A 24,040-nucleotide genomic window follows, 5' to 3' on the forward strand; every position below is an offset into this window, starting at 1 on the left:
AGTATTTCTTCACTTTGCCCTGCCAAGATAGTAACACCCACAACCTATGGCTCATTTCTGTCTGTCTGTCTGTACACTTCAGTCAGTTGTTTCAGCACATCTGTCTGTGGGACTAAATGATTGAGTTGGGGAAATGATCAGAGATGAAAATAATTCAGTACTTAAACTTTTTTTTGGTCTTCCTCCCAAATCAGTACTCCAGTGGGACAGCTGAGAGATAGCATGAAGGGAGGGAAAAGAGGGGAGGATACAGCAGGTGTTCCATAAAATATCTTCAAAGTATGATGTTGCCTCTATTAAAATACTTTTCTTTTTCAGGAAAACTTCATGGAAGTAATTAGAAATCAGGAATTTCTGTTGTTGCCAGCCACTGAAATTGCTAAACTTTTAGCAAGTGATGACATGAATATTCCTAATGAAGAAACTATACTGAATGCACTACTTACGTGGGTTCGACATGATTTGGAACAGAGAAGGAAAGATCTCAGTAAACTCCTGGCTTACATTAGACTGCCTCTGCTTGCTCCACAAGTAAATTGTTCAGTTCCTCTCTAGTTTATACCATGGTTACAGTGGGCATAATGTCTACAGTAGAATTATATTGATAGTGACAAATCATAAAATTTATAGTGATCTGGATTTTTAGAGCTGTATGTAAGAACTAAGCATGTTATATAGGCATGATAGTTTGTGCCTCTGTAAACTGCAGCATATTCTGATCCTAGGACACAAGAAGGGGGGAAGCTTCTAGAAAAAGTTGTTTTTCTTGCCTATAAAAATGCTTATCAAGGATATCTTAGTCACTAGAAGCTGTGTCCTTTATAAATTTCTTCTATATGAAACTTGAACGGTTTATTTGGCTCATTACATTTCTTTCATGTAGAAATAGCCAGGAAATGCAATTTGAATTAATTGTTTGGAGTGATTTTTCTTCTATTAACTCTTGATAGGCCATTACTACATACTTCTTGTTCTTCCCAGTCAATAATTTTTCTCCTTCTTGGAGAAGATTAACAGAAAATGTTGAGGAAGCTTTGGGCTCAGTATGTTTACATAGTTGGGAATTACAGTTTCCCTAGTCCCATAGGAATGACTGCTCTTTTTAGTCTCATTCTGATTCCCTCGAAGGCAGGGAGGCCCTGCAGAGAGACCTCCACAGATTAGAGGACTGAGCAATCACCAACTGTACAAAGTTTAACAAGGATAAGTGCAAGGCTCTGCAAATGGCATAGGGCAACCCTGGATGTACAGACAGACTAGGGAATGAGATGCTGGAAAGCAGCTATGCGGAAAGGGATCTGGGGGTCCTGGTCAACAGAAAGTTGAATGTGACTCAGCAGTGCCCTGGCAGCCAGGAGGGACAGCCCTGTCCTGGGGGCATCAGGCACAGCATTGCCAGCCGGGGACTGTCCTGCTCTGCTCTGCACTGGGGCAGCCTCATCTTGAATATTGTGTGCAGTTTTAGGCACCACAATGTTAGAAGGATCTAAAGCTGTTAGAGAGTGTCCAGAGGAGGGCAGCAAAGATGGTGAAGGGCCTTGAGGGGAAGCTCTCAAGTATAAGGAGTGGCTGAAGTCACTTGAGGTGTTCAGCCTGGAGAAGAGGACACTGAGGGGACACCTCGTTGCAGTTACAACTGAGGGAAAGAGGAGGAGAGGCAGACACTGATCTCTTCACTGTGGTGCCCAGAGACAGGACCTGAGCATGAAGTTTTATCCGTGCAAATTTAGGCTGCATATCAGGAAAAGGTTCTTCACCCAGAGGGTGGCTGGGCTCTGGAACAGGCTCCCCGGAGAAGTGGTCACAGCACCAACCCTGACAGAGTTCAAGAAGTGTTTGGACAATGCTCTCAAGCACATGGTGGTTCTTGGGGATGTCGTGTGGGGTGCTGGGAGTTGGACTTGAGATGATCCTTGTGGGTTCCTTCCAACTCTTATTTTGTGATTCTGTGATTCTCTTCCCAATAGCAAGTTTGTAAACTAGGTTTGATTATTTTCATGTGCTTTCTCCTTTCTTATCTTTCCTTGATGGACCTTCTTTAGTAATATTTAGTATTTACTATATAGTCAAAGGATTTTGCTTTATGATTTCCTGTTTGTTGAGTGGTAATTCTCTCTTAAATGAAGAAAATAGGATTTTTATGGAGCCTAATAATAAGTAAAATTCATTAACACAATAAAAATTGAGTTCAGTTAATTCATAGTGATAAATCACATGCACTACATTCTGTGTATTACTTCTAATCTGATGTCCTCTTGCTGGATAGTAAGATTCTCTACCAAGCATTTTAGTATTTATTTTCATACTGATTATTATATATTCAAAAGCAGGATGTTCTCAGTTGTGGCCTTGACTTTGTCATTCACTTCTTCTAGAAACATAATTCAGAGTAAGGCAATTGACAAGGAGAAAATCCTTCTTTTGTTGAACATTTAATTAATTGATAACTAAGTAACCCCTGCTGTATTCCTTTTACTTAATTGGCTGTAATTGAAATGTCCTTAGAAACTGAAAGTACAGAATTTATCCCAGAAATATCTACTGTAATCAAATTATGAACACTCAGTAACTGATTAGGAAAATAGCAAGATGAAATACAGAAGCAAAATTATATTTTACTTATTATTTTATCTTTAATTTTTCATCTCATCTCCAAATATATACTTATATTTTTAAAGCAATATTTTTCTGTTATCTTTTTATTTATTACTTTCTTTAACACATTAAAGTGTTAGAGCTTTGTTTTTAATATGGAAACATTTAGTAGATGAGTAAACTTATTTTAAGTGCGCAAAACAGTCTTAATGTTTTCAGAATCAAGTTTTTCTTCATGATCATGTGACATTAGGCTATCTGACAGCAAATATAACATAATTTAAAGGTTTTTTAGTTTTATGGTTGATAAGTTAAAGGTATTGGAAAGAAATTAAATTAGAAAATTGAACAACCTGCTGAAACCAAAACATTGCAAGCAGAGACACTTTTAAAAAATCTTCAGGAAATACTGTGAAACTGTAACACTGGAAGCAAAAAAATTATAAGTAATTGTTTGTTTTATTGATTGGTTTTATGCATTCTTTGTAGATATCTCTCGCTAGTGCAAGCAGTGTCCTGAAATTTGTACATTTCTTTTTCCTAAAGATGAATATTTGTCTGCCTTTTAAGTCTAAGGTGGCAAATATTACATCTCTGATAAATAATGAAAAAGATGATTTAGAAATTTCTGAATTACAAGATGGCTCAGATTCCTTTTAGACAGAAATTCTTAGTAAAGGAGTGTCTGCACTGCCTTTCTCCTTACCAGATTTGCAGTTACTGTGATTTCATGCTAACATGTCATTTGTAAATGCTGTTAAATGCTGAAAGCATTTCAGTACAAGGACCTATGTAAATAATAAAGCTTGAAAAAAAAAAAGTACTCTTAGTAAGCCCATTTTAAGTTCTTTGAGTGAGGAAAAGTTATAGTAGTTTTAGTTTCAAGAGGCTGCACACTAGATTGCATTTCTTTCTAAATGGAAGAAAGTTGCTTTCAGAGACTGTTACTCTGTACTGTGAGGAATTCTTTATAGGTTGAGTGGGTTAGAAACTGTAGAAAATGTAGGTTGCATCTTGTTGTTGCAGAACTCACATTCACACATTGTGCTGCTTTAAATACTATATGCTGCTTGTCCATCAGAAAAATATATTGAAAGTCTGAATTTGTCATGTTGTGTACGAGCCTTACTTTTCATGCATGCAGCTCTGAGTGTCTGATTTAGGACAACAGGAATTAATTTATTTGGTTTTTATATATTTTTAAACCATGTGCAATTCTATAGCATTGCACACTGGCAGTTAAAAGGCAGCTTTTAGCTTATTATTTTATAAGCACAAAGTGTCCCTGTGAAGTGATACAAGCATTCCTTTGGGTCAAAAGAAGAAACAGTGGAAGGTATGAAAGTAAAGAATGAGATTAAGTTCCCTCTACTAATTTACATGAAAACACTTCATTTGCTATTTTAAATAGTGAGAACTTTAGCCACTTAGAGAAATGCTGCAGAAATCTCAGTTTTCTGAAAATCATGGATGAAGGGCTTTGAAAAGGTTTTTTATTCTCTCTGTGATGGTTAGTTATGTTTTCCGTCAAATTTTGTGTTATTTTGCCTGATACTGAGGTGTTCAGGTTCAGCCATCTGTACTTGTATCCCTTCTGGAAACATGGTTATCATGTTTGCCACTTGGCAGCCCTAAGGCAGCTTTATTATATATAACCATATTGTGCACATCTGTTTCACAGCAAGTCCCTTTAGTACTTATGATGACTGATGTCACAGCAGTTTTGTACCTGTTAGTGGTTGGCTGTCAACAGCTCAATAAAGACATCTCATTCTGTTTTGTGGACTTGCATGTCTAATATTCTAATAAAGTGTTTGGATTTTGACTTCTCAGAGGCATCTGCATTTTTTTCTCTCTCTTTTTCTGACATATGTCCAAATCCCAGTGGGGCACTTCATTTATTTTTTTCTCTGTTATTCCTGCCATGTTGTGCAGCTCAGAAAAATGCCAGTTTCCAGACTTCTAATAATTACAATGTGGCTCTCAACATAATATTTTTTTTTCCTGCAGTTTGATAAATATGGAGTATAAACCACTCCAGAATCTTGGAACTTAAAAACTTCTGTTAGTAGATTTTAGTTGAATTTTATTCATATTTAAGATTTAAAAGTTGCCAAATTTGCTTGCAAGCTTGATATAAAAATTTTAACAAAGGCTTTTATTAAGTGATACTCTGTGATCTTGATCACTGTCAGGGTGAGGAACAAAATATATATTAAAATATTCAGCATGTGCTGAAAGGGCTTTTACAGACCTCTGCACTGGATGCATTTGGGAATAAAAGCATAAGGTTGAACTGACTTACCCGGAACCTGTTTTCATTTTCTTGAACATTCCTGCACAGCGCTGGATCTCAAGGAGATTATGTTTCCTTCCTTTGGACCATTAAGCTTAAATCATCCATTATGATCAGATGGCCTTCCTCTTTAAATATTTATTTATTCATTTATTTATTTGATGGTTTTGCTCAAAATGTGAATGTTCTGTTTATTAGAAGTTTATTTTTACCCTAGCCTTTTTTATATGACCATTTTGAAAATACAGAGATTTTAAATCAGGCAGTGTAAGTGTTTGTATAAAATACTATCTTGGTAATCATGGTTTTATTTTTCTGTGGTTTATAGCAATACAGCTTGTTTGATTTGCTTTGTTTTTCACAGTTTTTGGCAGACATGGAGAACAACGCACTCTTTAGGGATGACATTGAATGTCAAAAACTCATTATGGAAGCAATGAAGTACCATCTGTTGCCAGAGAGACGACCTATGTTGCAAAGCCCTCGCACCAAACCTAGAAAATCTACAGTGGGCGTTTTGTTTGCAGTTGGAGGAATGGATGCAACAAAAGGTATTGGCTTATGTAATGTTTAGCTGATGAGCTGTTATGGTTCTTTTTAAAATAAATGTTTGGTAGATTTTTTTACAGCCTGTTAAATCTAACATTCAAGGATTCTGCAGTACAGAACATGAAACATCTAAAGTGTATACTGTTTATTAGGTTATAAAGGCCTTTATGTCTTTGAGACTGCTGTAAATATTCTGGAATCTAGAGTTCTGATTTGAAATTACCATAGGAATAGCTGATTACTGAGTAGTGAAGTGTTTAATTGAATACAAACTAATCTTTATTTACTTGAGGGGGCAGTAATTTGGAAAAGGAAGAAAAGGTCTGAAAGGCCACAAAGGTGACCTACACATGCTTAAAAAAAAAAGCCAAAACAACAAAAATATTTTGACCAATTGTTAAATAGTTCTGTCACAACTACTTGGATTATCTTTTTCATAGAAAATTCCATACTTTTTAATGGTAATTAGAAGGGATCTGGTACATTAGAAAATTTACAGCAGAGAAAGTATTTTCTTTATTTTGTTGTTTTAAAGCTGTTTCTTTGCACATACCATCAGCTTTTTTGTCTAATATTACAGAACAGTTGATTTCAATATATAATTGCATTCCACATGGCTGGTTTATATTCCTAATATTTGTATTTCTAAAGGCTTGATTCTGCAAAGCAGTTACAAAACCTCATTTTTGTCTTGAAAAGCATCAAGAAAGTTGTCCTTTGTAATGGTGCAGGTAATTGCTGAGGAAGTCAAAAAAGACTATTTGTCTACACAGACTTAAGAATATGCTGCAGAATATCATGATGTCTTGCGGGAATCAGCATATTGCTAAAATAAAAACTATCCTAATGCTTCAGAACTTTTTGTTTTTCCATATGCAACTTGCATATATTGTCATCAGGAGCCACAAGCATTGAAAAATACGAACTTCGTACCAACACATGGACTCCAGTTGCAAACATGAATGGACGAAGATTACAGTTTGGAGTTGCAGTCTTAGATGATAAATTGTTTGTTGTTGGTGGCAGAGATGGATTGAAAACATTGAATACTGTGGAGTGCTACAACCCTAGATCAAAAACGTGGAGTGTAATGCCACCGATGTCCACTCATCGTCATGGTCTTGGTAGGTACAGTTCTGTAAAGCCTGACTGCATATTTTTTAAAGGTTACCTTTTAGGATTGGTCAAAAAAACATTCAGAAATAAAGTTTAGGGGAGGGGGTAGAAATTTTGTTTAGACGCCAACTGCTTATTCAATGTCCTTTCTTCTTCAGATTATATTAAAGATTGTATTTGGTAGCATCAGCTACCAAAATGAATTTTTTTTTCTTTTCAGTTTTGTGGTGCACACTGGACTGTCACTAAGAAATTCTGATCTTTATTCCTCTTAATTGTCTGATCTTTATTCCCCTTAATTGTTTTCATATCTGTATTTTAGGAGTAGCTGTGTTGGAAGGTCCCATGTATGCTGTAGGAGGACATGATGGGTGGAGCTACCTGAATACAGTGGAAAGATGGGATCCACAGGCTCGCCAGTGGAACTTCGTAGCTAGCATGTCAACTCCCAGGAGCACCGTTGGTGTAGCAATATTAAATGGAAAGTATGTGAAGGAATTTCTGTTTTTAAATTTAAAATCTCATTATTTTAATGTAATTAAAAGACCATCTTAAATTACTATTAATAATTTCTCTTGATAGATACCAGTTAGTAGCATTAAGAACCAAGTTTTTTCATTCACAGAAGAGATACTGTGCTGGGTCAAGCAAGCCTCTCCACAGCCTTACAGCTGTATGCCGAGTGTACTAGGGCCCTCATCATCCTAGTGACAGTCAGCTGGACTTGCTTCAGTATGGCAAGAGCTTTCTTATACCAAGAACCTGCTGCATTAGAGTATGAAATCTGGCAGAAAATAATCCCCCCTGCATTCCAGCTGCATCCCCAGAGATCACAGGGGCTGGGTGCAGCTGGGCCTAATTTCTGTTTATAAGCAGTTCAGTGCTGTAAGTCTGGTTGCATTCAATACTTTAACAATCACAGATCCACAAACAGTGGTTTTTTGAAGTTACAGAAATGCAGATTTGGAGCTGCTGATTATGAATGCACTTACTGCATCAGCACTAAATATACTAAGGCTAATCAGTGATTAACCAAGCTAAGTTAGCAATTCAAGCTAAATTAACAAATTCAGTCTCTTGCTTGACCCTTAGTTAAGCTGAGTTTCACCTGGGTATGCACATACGCAGTCGGAGATGGAATTCTTACTAAAGAAGTGCCCCTGCTTTGGGAGTGGAGAGAGGTGCAAGCCATATTTTGCCAGGGTGACACAGCAGACAAAAGCTACTGATTTACTGAGTAGTATTGTGTTTGTGGCAGAATATTTACACTCTATTGTCCACAAATTTTCACTTCCTGTTTATGCTCTATCTGTTCATCTCCTTTGAGCTACTTGAATGCTGCCAGGTAAAAAAGTTTTTTCACACTTTTTTTTTTTTGGAAGCCTAGTCACTGGTAAATTAGTACTGCTGAAAGGACCTACAAAATGTTCTCTAAGATCTGGAATAAGTCCAAGAATGACTGGAAATGCTCACTGCCTACAGGAAGGAGGGATGAACTTGAACGACCAGCAAGCAAAGTGCCTTGGCTGCCTTGCAACTGCAGTCTCAGACACCTAAGCTGGGTCTTAAGCTTGCTATATATTCAGCAGTGGGTCCCAGATGTGATGAAAAGCACCAGAATTAGAGCCTCACATTTCCATATTATTATAGAACATTGCCTAGACTCTTAATGGAGGCAACAACAAAAGATCACTACAGCTGACCTTTTTAAAACACGTGCAGCATTTCAGATGCAGGAGCAGTAACTTCTGCACTTTCCTGTATGTCTGTCTGTAACTTGGTAAGTTTCAGTGATTGGATCAAAACCTTCATATAGAGAAGTTAATATGGCTTTCTCCGTGTCCAGAATGTGAAATCACTGCATAAATGATCAAAACTCCATGTTTTGAGGGAAGGTAAAGTTGGGCGCTTCATAAATGTTATGTTGCTTAAAGGATTGATTTTTTTAATGAACTTTATGGAAATACAACAGAGTTTTACAGAAACCTTCAATATATTCCTTACCTTAAACAAGCTGTATTACTAAACAAAGAAACTTCCGTGAATTTTTTTTTTTAGCTTATTAAAATTGTTACTGAGAAGGACTAGATCAACCATATTTACAAGATGTTTGTATTTAAGTTCCTTGGTCAGTATATTTAAAAAAACAAACACTAATATTACCCAAACTGAGGACATCTTGAATAGTGTTTCATGGTAACCATTGTAAATTCACACTATCATTACCTACAGTATCTAATGTATGTGTGATTATTTAGCCTTTCTTAGGCTCTGAAATCATTTGAGGTGATTTCTCATTGGATTTTACTTCTGATGCATTGCTTCCTTTTTAGAATGGCTTCTGTGTTCCTACTTTTCCAAACAATAGTGCTGGACATGTCTGCTGCTATGCCTAGATTGCTCATGAATTCTGTTCATAACCTCTTTGTGAAGTTTGATTATTTGATTAGTTTTAAAGGTTCATCTGTGATTGAGTCCTCCTAAACCCAATTTTTTTTCCCATTCATTTCAGTCAGCCCTTCCAAATAACTGAAATCCTTTGTACCAAATGCTAGAAACCTTTTTCTTAGGACTAAGCAAATTGGGCCACCTAGTGGGTGTGAGGGATTTAAGGTAGTGCTGTCAGTCATGAACTAAAACCCTGGTCCAGAAAAGCACTTGAATGCCTAAGATGAGGCAGAGATGGTGCATGCACAGATCCACTACTGAATTTGTCCTTCTGACCCTGCAAGTCACATATGTAATTTTGACATTGTTAGCTATAGGCATAGGTTGGCATATAAATGCTGTATAAGATATTCCATTTTCTGTAAATTACTGTTTTTATGCATTGATTGTTACAATAGGAAAATATCGGAGCAAAATCTTGCCTGAGTTTTCACAACAGAGCGGTCTACTGAAAGTTGAAAGTCTCCTTCTGAACTTCCCTATTTAACAAACTTGGAATCCTTCATGTTTCATTAGAAACTGTCTTCTTCAGACAGCATTTATTTTCTTCTTTTTTTTTTTTGTTTTACTTTGTAGGCTTTATGCAGTTGGTGGTCGAGATGGAAGTTCTTGTCTTAAGTCAGTAGAATGTTTTGATCCTCATACAAACAAATGGACTCTCTGTGCTCAGATGTCAAAAAGAAGAGGTGGTGTAGGTGTAACCACCTGGAATGGGTTCTTGTATGCAATAGGTGGCCACGATGCTCCAGCATCCAACTTAACATCCAGGCTGTCAGACTGCGTGGAAAGGTAATGTCCTGATGGAGGATTAATAATAATTATAATTATTATAATCCTGCCATGGGATTCTCATCGTGCTGGTCTATCGGGTGATTTATGGAAAGAGCTGCAAGTAGAAACCAGTAAAATAGGTGTTATTTTTAGCATGAACAGAGGAAACTTACATATAAAAATATGCTGTGTAGGCATACTATGATTCAAAATGTTACCAGGACAGAGTATTTAAAGCAAATTCTTCTTGATGCAATTCATCTAGATTATTTTAACAGTCTCATTGAATGAATTATGTTTGATAACTGAAACAACGTGGAATTGAATGCTTTTAAAAATGAAGCAGATCTTCTTTCACACAAGAATTCTGAATTTATTCATATAACAACTTTCAAATTAATTAACAGTAAGGTTTTGTGGATCTTTATATATCTAATTCTTTTTTGTACCCCCTCATGGCACTGGGAAATTGGCATGTAATTCAGACATCCCTAGGTTGGTATATCTTTCTGTAAAGTGATTAATGAATGACTGTATCACAAATTGCAGAAGTACACTTGATACATAAAATAATTTTAAAAGATAGTACATACTTCATAATTCACTGTATTAAATCTTCACTGGCATTTTAGGTATTTCTGAACTATGCTTTAATTCTCTCCCTGCTCTCCCACCACCAGCTGTAAAACTTTGCTTCTTTCCTGTTACCTCCCAACACTTAGAGTTAAGTCCTCATTGCCCATATTCTTCTTTTACTGAATTTATTCATGCCAGGAATATAGTCTACCCTTTACCCCCAAAAAACCCCAAACAAACAAAAAACCACAAACCAAACCAAAACAACAACAACAACAAAAACCCACACCACAAAAAGTCACCACAAGAGAGCTGTAGTTTTCAAACTTTCGGAGTCCTAGTAGACCTGAAAATACAGCGTGGCCCATAGCCCTTAACACGTGGAAGTTGCGTTGAAAAGACCGCAGAAAGGTTTGCAGATAGGAAGTTACTTCTCAACAAATACCAAATTTTTAGGGCTATACAGATAATCAGAAACCCAAGAGAAGCGGTGTCTGTGTATTTTTCTACGTCAGTATTTTCTGAAACCAAGTTACAGAACTCATGACTTTAATAAATAGGAATCGTCTTCTAATGCATTTTGTCCTTGCTCTTTAAGTGAGTTGAAATTGAAGACCATCAAATTCATGGAACTACTTCCTTAAAAAAATTAAAGAATTAAGAAATATTAATTTAAAAAATCAGGCTTTTATAACCACACTAAACTTCTAAATTATATTTTGCAACAGAAGTTGCTATTCCCAGATAAATACAATTGCTTATAAATTACAAAATAATTGGAAAAGTAATTTCTACATTTAGCTTACTAATCACCCTCTTCTATTTGCATGTGTGTTTCAAGTAGTGTTTCCGTGTTACAGTTATACTTGCATGCATTTGTGTAATACTTTGACTATAGGACAGCAAATAAAATTGTTAGAGCTCTTTGTATCTATGCTCTTCATTCGAAAAAGTTAAGACTACTGTCTTTCAGCTTGTTTTTAGCAAGTATGATCTTAACCAAATAATTATTTTCTTTGTACAGTTTTTTAGAGCCCTTCAGAGCTCTTTAATTACATTAGTTCTTCTGAAAGCATCTGCACTCTTAAAAAAAGATTGTATCTTTTAGTCACATGAAAATATATTCCTTGCCATAAGCATAGCATGGAGTCTCCTATGTAGTTCTCAATTTTACTTGTAAAGAATGTTGATAATGTTCTAGAGCCACACAATTTTTTGCATTAAACAATCTGCTGTTTATTGTGCTGATACTTCTGATTTCAAAAGTGTTGTAAATTGTCTTAAGGATTTTGCATTTCCCATATAATTTTCTCAAACCACTTTTGGGGGTCATATTTTTGAAATTGGTAATCTTAGTACCAAACTAAATTTTACCAGCCTGTGCTTTGACATACTTAAAGCAAGAACTTGCTCTGCTGCGGTGTAGCAGCAGAACTGTTTGTGGCATGGTATGTTTAGACATACAAAATGTATTAAGAGCAGCTGTTGATGGCTGTATGACTATCGGGAAAGCAGCACAAAGTAGATATCTGGCTAGTGGTGACTTGTGTTACCAGATGACTAAAGAAACAGTTTCAAAGGGAGACAAATTGAGGGGGGAAAGTCCTTTGAAATGACACCCAGATCTGTGCTGTCCTGTTTTCTACTACCTTGGCAGCATCAACTCCAGTACATTTGTTGTTGTTGAATTTTGGTAACAGTTTTAGAGCATAACACAAATTATCTTTCAGGTATGATCCCAAAACAGACATGTGGACTGCTGTGGCCTCCATGAGCATTAGCAGAGATGCAGTGGGAGTGTGTCTTCTTGGTGACAAGTTGTACGCTGTTGGAGGGTATGATGGGCAAACATATCTTAATACCGTGGAGTCTTATGATCCCCAGACAAATGAATGGACACAGGTATAGTTTCTGATCAGAACATACACTACTATTAATATTGTTATTTCAAATGTGCCTCCTTTTTCAAGGAGAATTCAAATATTCCTTCTCCAAAAAGGAGTTTCTTACTAGTCTGTTGTGAGTCTCTTTTTTTCCTTTGTGTACCATTTTGAGATGACTTCTCTTGAACAGATAGTTGTTAATTTCCAATAAACGGCCCTCCTTTCTTTTTCAAGAGTATAGCTATTTTCTTTGACGATTTCAGCTACTTTTAATAAAATGTATTGCCACATTCCCCAAACTGTCATAAAGGATTCTGTTTACATGACTTCCTGTTCTGAAGATAAATGATAAATGTAGATTAGTTTTAGCTCTAATGTGTCTTTCAACATTTATTTCGTCAAGGTTTTGGTCATTTTTTCACAAATATTCCCTTCCTGAGGTGAATGCTATGTGGAGTGCATGCAGGTTCCAGAAAGCCTTTACCCATTTTTCTTTTTGCAGTTTTAAAATAAAAATAATTCTACAGTTCATGCCCAGAAACTATTATTGTCAGTTCAGAGCTTGGTTACTTTTGTATAGCTCCAGGAATGTGTCTCTCTGTGGGAAGAGCACACACAAGGACATCCTGAGCTGACTGTCCTTTGGTATCTAATGCCATTTGAGATACCCTAAAGTGTCTACATCCACAAAAGGTTGGCAAATGCAGCACAGACTCTGTGGGACACCAAGGCCCTCCTGGAGTCCAGTTGCAGACCAGGATGAATGTCCAAGCTCATCTGTAGTAGCATCACACACCAGTATTTACACTACTGAATTCTGAGCCACCTGAATATGTTATTCTGGTAGTAGCCCCAAATTCATAATTTAAAAGGAGAACTAAACTGCTGTTTATAAAAATCTCTGGAACACAAAAAAACTCAGATGTCCATTTCCCTCCATTTCATACTGCTGCAAGCTCTTAAAACACAAATCATCAAGGAGGATCATAAGAGCTTGGGGCATTCACTGGTACTGGTAATGATAGCCCATGGCATTGTTAGTCCTGCTAAAGAAAAAAAAAAGGTGTATCAGAGGACAAAAACTGCTTCTCACCAGAGGAGAGAAACTGTGCTTGTCACCATTGCATCTAAATGAATCTCACATGTCTAGGTGGTGACCATCTGTGTGTACCTCTGTATCCTTAGCCTTGACGCTTTATGGCTCACTGACTGCCACAATCCCAGTATATAGGATAGCTTCAAACTTTTCCCAGGGGAATTAGGAAATATTTGTGTACCTTCCTTCTCTTGTTATGTCAGCAGTCTGCCACCTCTTCATCTTCACACAACTCAGGAGAAGGCAGTGGAATTTTCTCAGGTGAAAATTCTGTCTGTGTCAGAGCCACAGACAGCTCTATAAAAGTCTATTACTCCTGGGAAAAAAAAAGAAATAGGGGAGTTGGCATAAACAGCTTTTTTTGTCTTCAGGATAGTCTCTGTACCACTTGGTGTGCTATTCACATGCATTGCATTACTATGAAAGTTAAAAGGGGAAGGAAAGGGGAATGTTAGAAACTACTGCCCTCCGTTCAAGTCCAGCAGAATCTCAGCAGAAGTTCTTGCCAGAAGTAAATTCTGGGTCTTGCCAGAAGTAAATTCTGTTTGCAATTAAAGAATAAAGACTGGTAAATTTATTCTGATTTCATGAACTCTTAACAGGATTTTATCAAATAATCAAGTAAAAAGGAGAGGTTGCCCCTATAATTTTAGGCATTTTCTGTTTCTGAGAAATGCATTATTTTACCACCCTTTACTCAATTGTCTGACTGTCTAGCTCAGGTATCCAGTTTGTACTATAACAAAGGTTTCTTTTTCCTGCAATACTGAATAATTGAAATTATCAATAAGAATTGCTTGACATCATTGTGGCTTGCTATTGTTTTCAGAGTGCTTCACTCTTATATAAAATATCTTTACCTTTTCTTTGTGTTTGTATCCAATTTTGGACTAATTTCTAAGTCATGTTAACAGAGCATGGGTGATATTGTCATTCTGCTGCAGCCGTATAATTAGGGGAGAAATTACTTAAAACTGACTGCATTTATCTCACAGATGATTTGTTTGTTTTTTGTTTACAGGTTGCACCACTGTGCTTAGGAAGAGCTGGAGCATGTGTTGTGACTGTAAAACTCTGAATTACTTTCTCTGGGAAGGTGACATTCTCCTGTGTAGACTCAGAGGATTACTTTTTCCTCAAGCAAACTACGAGTGCACCAATCAACACCAAGTGCAGGATATCTACCACAGCAAAGTGTTTGGTCTGAAGCTGACATGATGTTCTTATGGACCAATATTAAGCACTTTTAAAAAACTTCTGTTATGCATATGTTACAAGAATTCTACTTGTAAGAAAGTCAACTGCAAACAGCCAGTTGGCCGTAGAGGACTTCTGTTTAGGAAGTGCTAAGAAAATGAGTGAACTCACTATCATAATCAAATGTTATGGTTCCGGGGCCTTGATTTCCCTAAATGCAGAGCAATGATGCTATAAATGGATATACTTTGATATAGTTGGGTCTATCTCTGGATGAAACAAGTTATAGGATTGGACCCCATAGATTTAAATTGCCTGTAATAAATGCAAATAGGTATCTGAGTAACTACAAGGCAGGCTAGCAAACCAATGCAAACTGTTGTAAATGGCAGGTGTAATGTCTGCCTTGGAAATGAAGTTGTGTATTTGGTGACTCTTTTGCACTTTTTAGCATCACTCCTAGTTTAGCAAACTTTTTATTTAACCAAAGCCTTATTTTAAATATTGTCTTATGCTAACAGAAACCTGCTATTTAATAATTTCTGACAGGTATTTTTGACATCCAGTGTACTTTTTGGATTTTCAAAGTTGTTATGCAAGATGCAGAACATCATACCTTTTTCTCTGCTTTGGTTCTTGTATTTACTTTGCTGTTTGTGTGCATTATTGGAAGAATTCTAAAGTGTGATTAACAATTAACCAATTTAAGTTTTATATTTGCACTTTGGAATTTTTGAAGCATTCCATTACATCTAGACTAATTACATTTTTAAATGAGGCTTTGCACTACTATGAGAAGTATAATTTTATAAGATGAAGAAATTGTCTGTCTTTCCTGTAAGGTTATTTAAAAATGTAAAGGGCCCAATCCTGCCAGATGCTCAGCTGCCACCATTTAAGCATGTTCAGCATCTTACAGGACAGTGAAGTGTTCCTCGCAGGTCTGTATCAAATTAGTTACCTTATTTAACAGTTACCTAATTTTTTAAGATACTTCATAATTTGCCTTTCTCGAGCCCTCTGCTGTTACACCGAATTGCTTTGGACGGTCTAAATGTTCTCGGGAGAAGTCTTTTTGTATTTGCTTTTACGTGCCTTGTCCCTTATGTTCCCCGAACAGCACCGCGCGTGAAAAACGGGAAGATGTGAACTCATTGAATGTTTTGGGTTTGTTTTTTTTTTAAAAAGTTTGAAGTGCCCGATACCCAAAGTCCTTTGTACATTTGTAATTTTAAACATGTGTTTTAACGCTCTCGGCGAACTATTTATTGTTTTAAAAGAAATCGGTGACACTTTGTGATGAAGCTTTGCAGTTGGAATACAGCTGATCTCAAGAGGCTTTGCTGGCGGGTTGTGTGCCTTTATTCCCTGGCTTAGAAGCCCGTTCTGCATGCCTGCGGTCTAAAACCCTCCTTTTCCTCTGAGAAGCGCCCGCACCCTACTCTGTGGGCCGCGGCCTCACGCAGAGCTCCTCCCGCGGGGGGCCGGGGCCGGGGCCGGGGCCGGGGCCGGTCTCCGCCCGCTCCGTTTCCGCGGTAACCGCGGCGCCGTGGGCGGGCGGCGCATGCGCGGTGCCGGCGCTGGCAGCCCGCGGGGGCCGCGATGAAGGTGGGTCCGGGCGGCCGCGGGGCGCCGTGGCCCCGGGCGGGGTGGGGCGGGCGGCAGGGGGCCTGGTGTGTGCCTGCACTCCCGCGTTTGTTTACTTTCGCGTGGAGAGACTTCGGGCAGAAGGGAGCTTAAAGGGCACCCAGTTGAAACAGCTCTGCGAGGGGCAGGCACATCTTCCACTAGCCCAGGGCTCCATTCCAGCCTGGCCCTGTACGTTTCCACGGGTGAGGTGTCCACAACTTGTGCGGGAAACCTGTACTAGTGCCTCTCCACCCTCGCCGCAAATACGTCTTAGTAACTAATCTAAAGCTACTCTCTCAGTTTGAAGCCATTCCCCCTCGTTCTGTGGCTGCATGCCCTTGTAGTAGTCGGTCTGTCTTGTATGTTTCCTCAGGTTCTAAAAGCCCACAATTAGGTCACGCCAAAGCCTTTACTTCTCCAGGCTGAGCAGTCCAAATTCTCTCAGCCTTTCCTCATAGATGGAGAGGTGCTTCATCCCTCAAATCATCTTTCACACAAGCCCTCCTCCTTAAATTATTTTTCAAAATCCAACGTCATTGTCAGATGTCGTTTATGACTGCGGCATGTGGTGGTTGTGGTTTTGCTGTTTTTGTGAGCAGAACACAGATTCAGTGTGAAGAATGCCTCAGTTGACATTGACCCAAAAAGAAGGGATAAGAACCTGTGAGGAAACCTCACAGGCGTTTGGTGGACAGCGGGTGTTGGTGTTTGTCTTATGACATGTAGGGATATAAGTCACGATAGCAAGCTGTGAAACAAACTTGTGGGCTTTATCTTACACCCAGGTTGCAGAAAAATATCTGCGGGTGGTGTGAAAGGAAAAGGATGTTCAGAAGTTTTCTCTGTTGGAAGTCAGAATCTCTTTCTATAGTGTGTTGGTTTGAGATCTTAGCTTTTAAGACCCAGCAATTCAGAGTAACAAAAAGGTTGCCTATCTCTAAAAGAGTGAATGTTGAGCCTTCTGTCTTTACAAACTAAGGATGCTTTCTGGTCCCAGGCTTCTCCATTAAATTCAGAGAACTATTACCAATGTGGTCTTTGAACTAGAAGGGGAGAGTCTCATGCAATTTTTATTATTTTAAATAAGAGGCAAAAATAATAGTTTATTATTATTAGAGTTGCAGTTCTCTATGTAAACACCCAGCAGCAGAAACTTCAGTTTTTTCCACTCAAATTGAAAGAATGTTTATCTGGGATTTTGGTACTTCAGTGCATTGGAATCACACAAAAGTTGGATTTGGATTGTTTGGGGGGGGGGGGGGGGGGGGGGTTACCTCCACAGTACTCAGTTGCTAACATGCTAGGCAGCTGTAGTATTCTTATTTATTATGATTTTAAGATGTATCATTTCCTACTTTTTTTTTTTTTTTTCCCAGCAAGTATTCAGTCTGTATGAAAAATCTTGGTCTGGTTCTCCTGTGCAGTTTACTTGGCAGAAAACTTTAGGAAATTTTCTTGCTGTAATAGGGTAAGACTGCAACTATTCATTGCATTTGTCCACCAAAATTATTGGTAAAGAAAGGGAATTATTCTATATATTAATCTTTTTTAGAGGTGATCGTTCTGTGAAAATTTTTGATCGTCATGGTCAGAAGAGAAATGAAATCAACCTGCCGGGGTAGGTACTAAGATAGGTTTATATTTTTTTCTTTGTTGTTTTCTTTAAAAATGCTTATCTTCTGGTGAGGTACATTAGACAATGCGAGAAATTTGTAGGATGATATACTATCTCTGGTGAACATACCTGGCAGAGAAGACAAATTATGTAATTAAAATGTAAAAAAAAGACCTATCACACTAAGAAGAATCATAATGAGGTTGTGTGCAATATATTCTTGCATTCTTGCTACTGTTGATTTTCTAACAATTTGTTATCATGGCTTTGCTGAAGAAAGATACTTCTTTGGTTTAGTGCTTCTGTTTACATCAGTGGAATAAATGTACACATTGGCATTGTTGCTTTAGGTCAAGGTGATACTTTTTTCAAAGCTTATCACACTTTGGTTCACATCAGGGAGTGCTATGGGAGTTTACAAACTGAATTTTTTCAGATTAAATCTAAAAACTTAGGTACTTTGGGAGATATACTGAACTTCTGAAAAGGCAGTGAGACCATAGGAACAGGCTGGATATGGACCAGGGGAAACCTCTCTAGGGAAACAAATGGCGTGACATTGGGTCGTCATATTTGTTTGCTTAGTAAATACATTTTTATTGAGCACCATTAATACCTCATGTTAGTTTCATTTGTGTACTGTTCCTCTCTCTTAGCACTTCAGCTGTTCTTAGTCCTCATGGAAGTTTTTTATTTTATTTCTAACTACCTGATGAATTTCGATTAAAATAAACCCCTAAGTCAAGGCAAAACTCCCATGGTCTTTAAGGCTGAAACCTCTAGTCAAGAGTATAACTTAAATTTCCAGACTATCACTTATATAGCCCCGTGTCATTGGTAAATATGAGCCAGAATCACTTAGTTCCCCAAGAAGTCTAGAAATCCAGTCTTTGTAGTTCATGGTAGTTGCCACCTTGCACCAAACCAGGAGATGCAATTCTCATTGTCTTTACCAGACTCACATGTATTTCACTGACCATCACACCTTGCTGTTTGGGTTAGGTGTCATTCATAATATGGTCTGACTGTGTCAGTCCCTTTTGCTTGGTAACATCCGTGGCCCAGCTCTCTGTGCAGTGTTTTGCACAATGTGTGATAAATGCACGTTCTCTCCAGAAAACTGTCCAAAGTGAGGAAAGCTGTGTGGAATCTGAGGTGTATTACCAGAAAAATATTCCCAGCTCTGAATAGCTTCTAACAAACCACAGCCTTACAGAGGACTCTCAGTGTCTCTTGAAAATCAAAGTGACAGTATTTCAAGTACTAGAACATAGGTAGCAGTGTCTTTTATGACCTTCCTCTCAGTCCCTGTCATCAGTGAGATTTGAATGAGAGTGGGGCTGCTATAGATCTAGTTTACAGATAAACCTGCAGTCTGGGTTTGCAGGGGAGGAGAAGGGGAAAGTAGGGGCTCAGTTGCATAGTACTGGCTGTTTCTGTAAACTTACAAATGCATTTTAACATTCCTAGTGATTTTTTTTTTCTTCAGTAACTGTGTTGCTATGGATTGGGATAAGGATGGAGATACTTTAGCAATAATCACAGACAAATCTAGCACCATATTTCTGTGGGATGCAATCACAAACAAAACAAGCCAAGTAGACAGTGGCATGAGGTAAGAATTTTTTTTTTTAACATGGGTATTTAACGACTTGGACCACTGTGACTTGTTGATGTGGAGGCTATATTTCAAGATCATCTTTTTATTAGAGTCCTCGTAATATATATACTATTTAAACGAATATGCTACAGTTCATTGCTAAATTATTTTTAATATGATTTTCTGGTTTTGAAGTGTTTATTGTGGATGGGAATTTTGGGGGTTACAGGGTGTTTGTTTATTTTTTGAATGTCAGCAGTGCCATTGTCTCTAGAGAGCTTCTCTTCAATGTTTCGACTTTGTGGTAGCAACAAGGATGGGTAAATTTTTCATGTATCTGCACTTGCTACTCTTTCTCCTAAGTCTTTCACACCAGCTAGAGGGAGCTTAAAAGTGAGGGAAGTGATATCTGTGGTGCTAAGAATTTTTTCCCCCTTAGATTAATAAGGGGGCTAAAATGCTATTCACAAAGTAAACTAGTTTAGGATGAAAGGAGATATCTAAGGTTCAAAGCCTTACCTTTCTGAATTTGGCCACAGACTTTAGACTCTTCTGGTGTCTGCATAACCATCAAGCATGGGTTAATAGATAAGCTTGGTTTAACAATTGAATTTCTGGCTTCTTTGAGTCTATTCCACTAAACTTTTACATTCTATATAAACATTCCTCCTGTAGGAGAGAGAGTGGAAACAACTCTTTCCTATGTTTAAGATGTATGTTATACACATATTATATTGAGGGAATGAACAGACCATATTGTACAGTTTTCATGTGTGAGCAAATACTATGGGGAGAAGAGTAACCTGCCAGTATGCAAGCGGAAAAGAAAATAGACGGTACTTAGCAGAATGGAGTCTGCAGTTAATTGCAGTTCCTTCATGATCTTTTTCTCTAATACTGGAGGTAAATTGTTTACTGGAGGCAGTCTTGCTAGAACATTGTATATCAATGTAAGTTGCTGATCCTTTTTTGTCACAGTATTATTGCTTAAGCAGAACAAGCACCAAGACATAAACAGTGTGATAATGAGGCTTTTCTGATATCCTTCCCTTTTTGAAATTAGAATAGCACCCTTATATGCAAACCAAATATATTGGAGGTCATTTCACATGTCAATATTTCCAATTTCTATTGCGTGCCTAGAGTGAAACTTAAAAAGCTGGGAGGGCCTGCACTAATTAGAAAATTCTGGTTTATAGTTTTTTGTGCTTAGGAGCACAAAACATGATATATATATTATCTGTATAGCCTTAATTATACACCAAAATAGGCCTTGATCTATCTGAAACTTCAAGCTAAAATAGATCTTTCTAACTTCTTTATTGCATTGACTAGAACCAGACCTACTCACTTTTGAGTTGGCTAAATGCATAGGGTTATTGAAGAACAAACAAAAAAGCAATACAAAAGGCGACTGGAAAATTAGCAGTGGTTCCATCAAAGACTCTTGATGTTTGCAGACCCATTTTCATTTGTACAAGTCATGTTACATTGCCTAATTAAAATTTTTATTACTTTTACTATCTTGTGCATACTTAGATAATTCTGATATTGGTCGAGAACATTTGCCTAATTTGAAAGTTCTCCTTGGTCTGTATGACTCATAGAAATTAAAGACAAATGTAAAATTTATTTAATTTATTTTTAATGTGTGAACACATGAAAGGAATCTCTACTATACAAAGTAATTTTTTTCTTTGTTTTAGGGATGCAATGTCTTTCTTGTTATGGTCTCGAGTTGGAGCTTTACTTGCTGTTGGAACAACAAAAGGAAACTTACTCATATATAACCATCAGACTTCTCGCAAGATTTCTGTTCTTGGTATGGACTGCTTTGAAACTACTGTGGCACATGTAAAAGTGAAATTTTGCTAATATACATATTTTCCTTTCCAGTTCTCTGTATGAACATGCAGGTAAAAAATGTGTTTATACTCAACTTGCACCTTCTACTTTGGTGTAGTCAGGAGCGTATTTTTAGAGAATACTAAGTTTATATATATATATATATATGTATACACATACACACAAATACGTAAGACTGCCTTACTGCCTCCTGGGGAACTTGTGTTACCTGTCTTGCAAAGGAATTGTGTCATTGTTCATTTGCTAAGTTACTCTTTCTTACCTGCTTAGAGTACCTCTGGGTATAAAGGCTAAGGATGTAACACGTTCCCCAGAAATGTGGTGCAAAGAAATGGAAGAACAAGGGCTGTACTGTTTCATATAAAGTCAAAAGACTTCCATCTGAGAGCAGATTTTTATAAAAAAGGCTCTTGCTCTGACAGGTTGTTTCACATTCTGACAATCTGTGTTTGAGTGGCTGAAGGATGTATATTTCCATCACAGGTTTTTTGTGGGGTTTTTTTGGTTTTTTTGTGGTTGTGTTTGATTTGTGTTGTATAGGTTTTTTTCTTTTTCAGGTAAACACACTAAGAGGATTACTTGTGGCTGTTGGAGTATTGAAAACCTCCTTGCTTTAGGAGGTGAAGACAGAATGATTACTATAAGCAATCAGGAAGGGGATACTATAAGACAGGTAGTATTTATAATGGACATTTGATTTTAAAATGTACTCCTGGTTTCCAAGAAAGCTGGGGCCTATGGGAGCTTGTGCCTTTTGAATCCCAGGACTTTCAAGGACCAGGAGCTCTTTCTTTTTTCAGTATATTTTATGCTAACATGTCATTAAGACCCAAATTGAGGTCATGTCTTCTCCAATGATTTTCTTGATCTTGGTACTAAATGCATTAGTAACTTTCCCTGTCTGTCCTTGTGCAAAACTATACATGGCAGAAATAATGCCATTATTTATCACCAGTATGGGCTACATTGACTGTTGATTTCTCAATCTGCCCTTCTTTCTTGCAGACCTCAATCAGCTCAGATCCCAGCAACATGCAGTTCTCAGTTATGAAGACTGATGAAAGAGTATCAACCAGGGAAAGCACAGTAAGAAGTCACTACAAAATACTGTAGTTCAAGTGGGAATAATCTAACAGGATAACTCCATGTGGCCTGCTGCCTTTTCTTCTGAGGAAATGGAGCTGACTTCTGTAGGAGAAAGTCTTGAATTTGAGATGTGTATTCTGCTGAGCTTGCAGTTAGACTTGTGAACCACTGGCTCATGAAGGGGAACATCCTGAAAATCTCTTCTACTGTTGATGAAGATTCAGAATTCAGATCCATGGGATTCTTAAGGATTATTCAAATTCCTAGCTCTCATCTTTTAGTGAAAATATAAGGCCTTACTTTAAAGTTATGCTATTCTTGTCATGTTAATTTTTCTTTTCATTCATTGGCAGGTCAGTGTAGTGGTTGGCAAGAAGACTCTCTTCCTCTTTAATTTGAATGACCCTGATAACCCTATTGATCTGAAATTTCAGCAGCCTTATGGCAGTATTGTAAGCTACAAATGGTGAGCAAAATTTTCTTAATTAATTATTCTAGTATTAAGAAGTTGAATATTTTCCAATTAGTTCTGATAAATGCTAGAAAGAAAGTCATCTATCCCGTGCTCAGACTGGATTTTTCTTGGCTGTATTGTAGACTTTTCAGTAATTCTTTTCCAAACACAAGGTAGTCTACATTTTCTAACTGTTCTACTTGATGATTCAATAGCTATAAAAGCAGTATATTCCAACAGAATCACTGTTGATGTGCTCAGCTTTAAACAAAATATGTTGCTGTCTTGACAGAAGATTAAACTGACGGGTTTATGGCTTGTTTTCTGTTTGGATGAGTAACTGATGGAAGAGCTAGGGGTGGAGTTGTGTCCTTCAGCTAGTTTGTTGGTTTGCAAAGCTGTGCAAAGTTCTTGTAGCCTTCTTAGTGTGCAATACCATTGGTAATGTTCCTATGAAGAAAACCTAAGCTAGAAGTTTCAGATCTGTACCAAAAAAGTAGCTGTACTATTTCTGTATCTTTGAATCATTACAGTTCAATGCCTGTTCAGTCAACATGGAATTGATATCCACTTACACTTTACACTACAAATCTAAAAAACTCTGAAGCTATATGCTTCTTAGTTTATGACCATGTGTAACAAGGTGTACCTGGGCTGTTGCCCTTGCAATGATTTTTCTTGCAGTTGAGCTAATGAGATATTGTTTGAATTCATCTTCACATGCTGTAACTATTTGTGCCTTAACGTCTTCATTTCTACTTGATACTATGAAAAGTAAACAGAATATTCACAAATCTGTTGCTTTGGTACTTCCACTGTGTTTGCAGTGCCCTTAAGGACACAGTGACTGGCATTATTGTTTTGACATGGCTTTGATGGGACCACATAGGCCTGAACCTTGAAATGAGAGTTGCCATCTTCTTGTATGCTTTTTTCAATGAAGATACCAGAAATCTTTCTCCTGGCATCCCTGCCAGGTGTGCAGCTTGCTAAAAATAAAGTGGCATTATAAAAAACAGGAGACAATAAAGATGACTTACAAGGCATCTGGGCACAGACATGTTTCTGTCCTTTAGGGACCTTTGATTGTTTTCCCTTAACCTATTTTATATTATATGGTTCAACATGATATATATAAATTCCCATAATTTGTTTATTTTTTCTTATGTTTTCTGTTACTGGGAGGCATTGACTGTACCACAGTAGTCTGAAAGAAAATGCTTTTTGCATATTGCATTAATAGATCTCTTTCCTAAATTGTTG

The 24,040-nt window shown here is 37.4% G+C and overlaps 2 protein-coding genes across 11 annotated transcripts in view; both read left to right on the top strand.

The window, feature by feature from the left end:
• KLHL5 (kelch like family member 5) overlaps nucleotides 1-15,866 on the top strand; it is a 51,799-nt gene extending 35,933 nt beyond the window's left edge. For 7 of the 8 annotated variants that reach the window (XM_041490366.1, XM_041490385.1, XM_041490340.1 and 4 more), the window contains 7 exons: nucleotides 319-531; nucleotides 5,256-5,442; nucleotides 6,340-6,564; nucleotides 6,879-7,041; nucleotides 9,581-9,793; nucleotides 12,082-12,253; nucleotides 14,352-15,866. In XM_041490366.1, the coding sequence (XP_041346300.1) occupies nucleotides 319-531; nucleotides 5,256-5,442; nucleotides 6,340-6,564; nucleotides 6,879-7,041; nucleotides 9,581-9,793; nucleotides 12,082-12,253; nucleotides 14,352-14,408 (1,230 nt within the window). In that variant the 3' untranslated portion in view covers nucleotides 14,409-15,866. The remainder of the gene's footprint in view (nucleotides 1-318; nucleotides 532-5,255; nucleotides 5,443-6,339; nucleotides 6,565-6,878; nucleotides 7,042-9,580; nucleotides 9,794-12,081; nucleotides 12,254-14,351) is intronic. The other variant, XM_041490331.1, reaches the window with a different exon arrangement.
• A 225-nt stretch (nucleotides 15,867-16,091) lies between these two features.
• Nucleotides 16,092-24,040, top strand: part of WDR19 (WD repeat domain 19) — a 39,593-nt gene continuing 31,644 nt past the window's right edge. For all 3 annotated transcript variants that reach the window (XR_005956000.1, XR_005956004.1, XM_041477832.1), the window contains exons 1-8: nucleotides 16,092-16,135; nucleotides 17,533-17,624; nucleotides 17,709-17,774; nucleotides 19,261-19,386; nucleotides 21,078-21,193; nucleotides 21,795-21,910; nucleotides 22,243-22,323; nucleotides 22,677-22,789. Coding sequence is in view for 1 of the 3 variants with exons in the window: in XM_041477832.1 (XP_041333766.1) it covers nucleotides 16,130-16,135; nucleotides 17,533-17,624; nucleotides 17,709-17,774; nucleotides 19,261-19,386; nucleotides 21,078-21,193; nucleotides 21,795-21,910; nucleotides 22,243-22,323; nucleotides 22,677-22,789 (716 nt within the window). In the remaining 2 variants the exon portion in view is untranslated. The remainder of the gene's footprint in view (nucleotides 16,136-17,532; nucleotides 17,625-17,708; nucleotides 17,775-19,260; nucleotides 19,387-21,077; nucleotides 21,194-21,794; nucleotides 21,911-22,242; nucleotides 22,324-22,676; nucleotides 22,790-24,040) is intronic.

This window comes from Pyrgilauda ruficollis, unplaced genomic scaffold, assembly GCF_017590135.1.
Source record: "Pyrgilauda ruficollis isolate IOZ18807 unplaced genomic scaffold, ASM1759013v1 scaffold1, whole genome shotgun sequence".
In the NCBI taxonomy this organism is placed as follows: domain Eukaryota; kingdom Metazoa; phylum Chordata; class Aves; order Passeriformes; family Passeridae; genus Pyrgilauda; species Pyrgilauda ruficollis.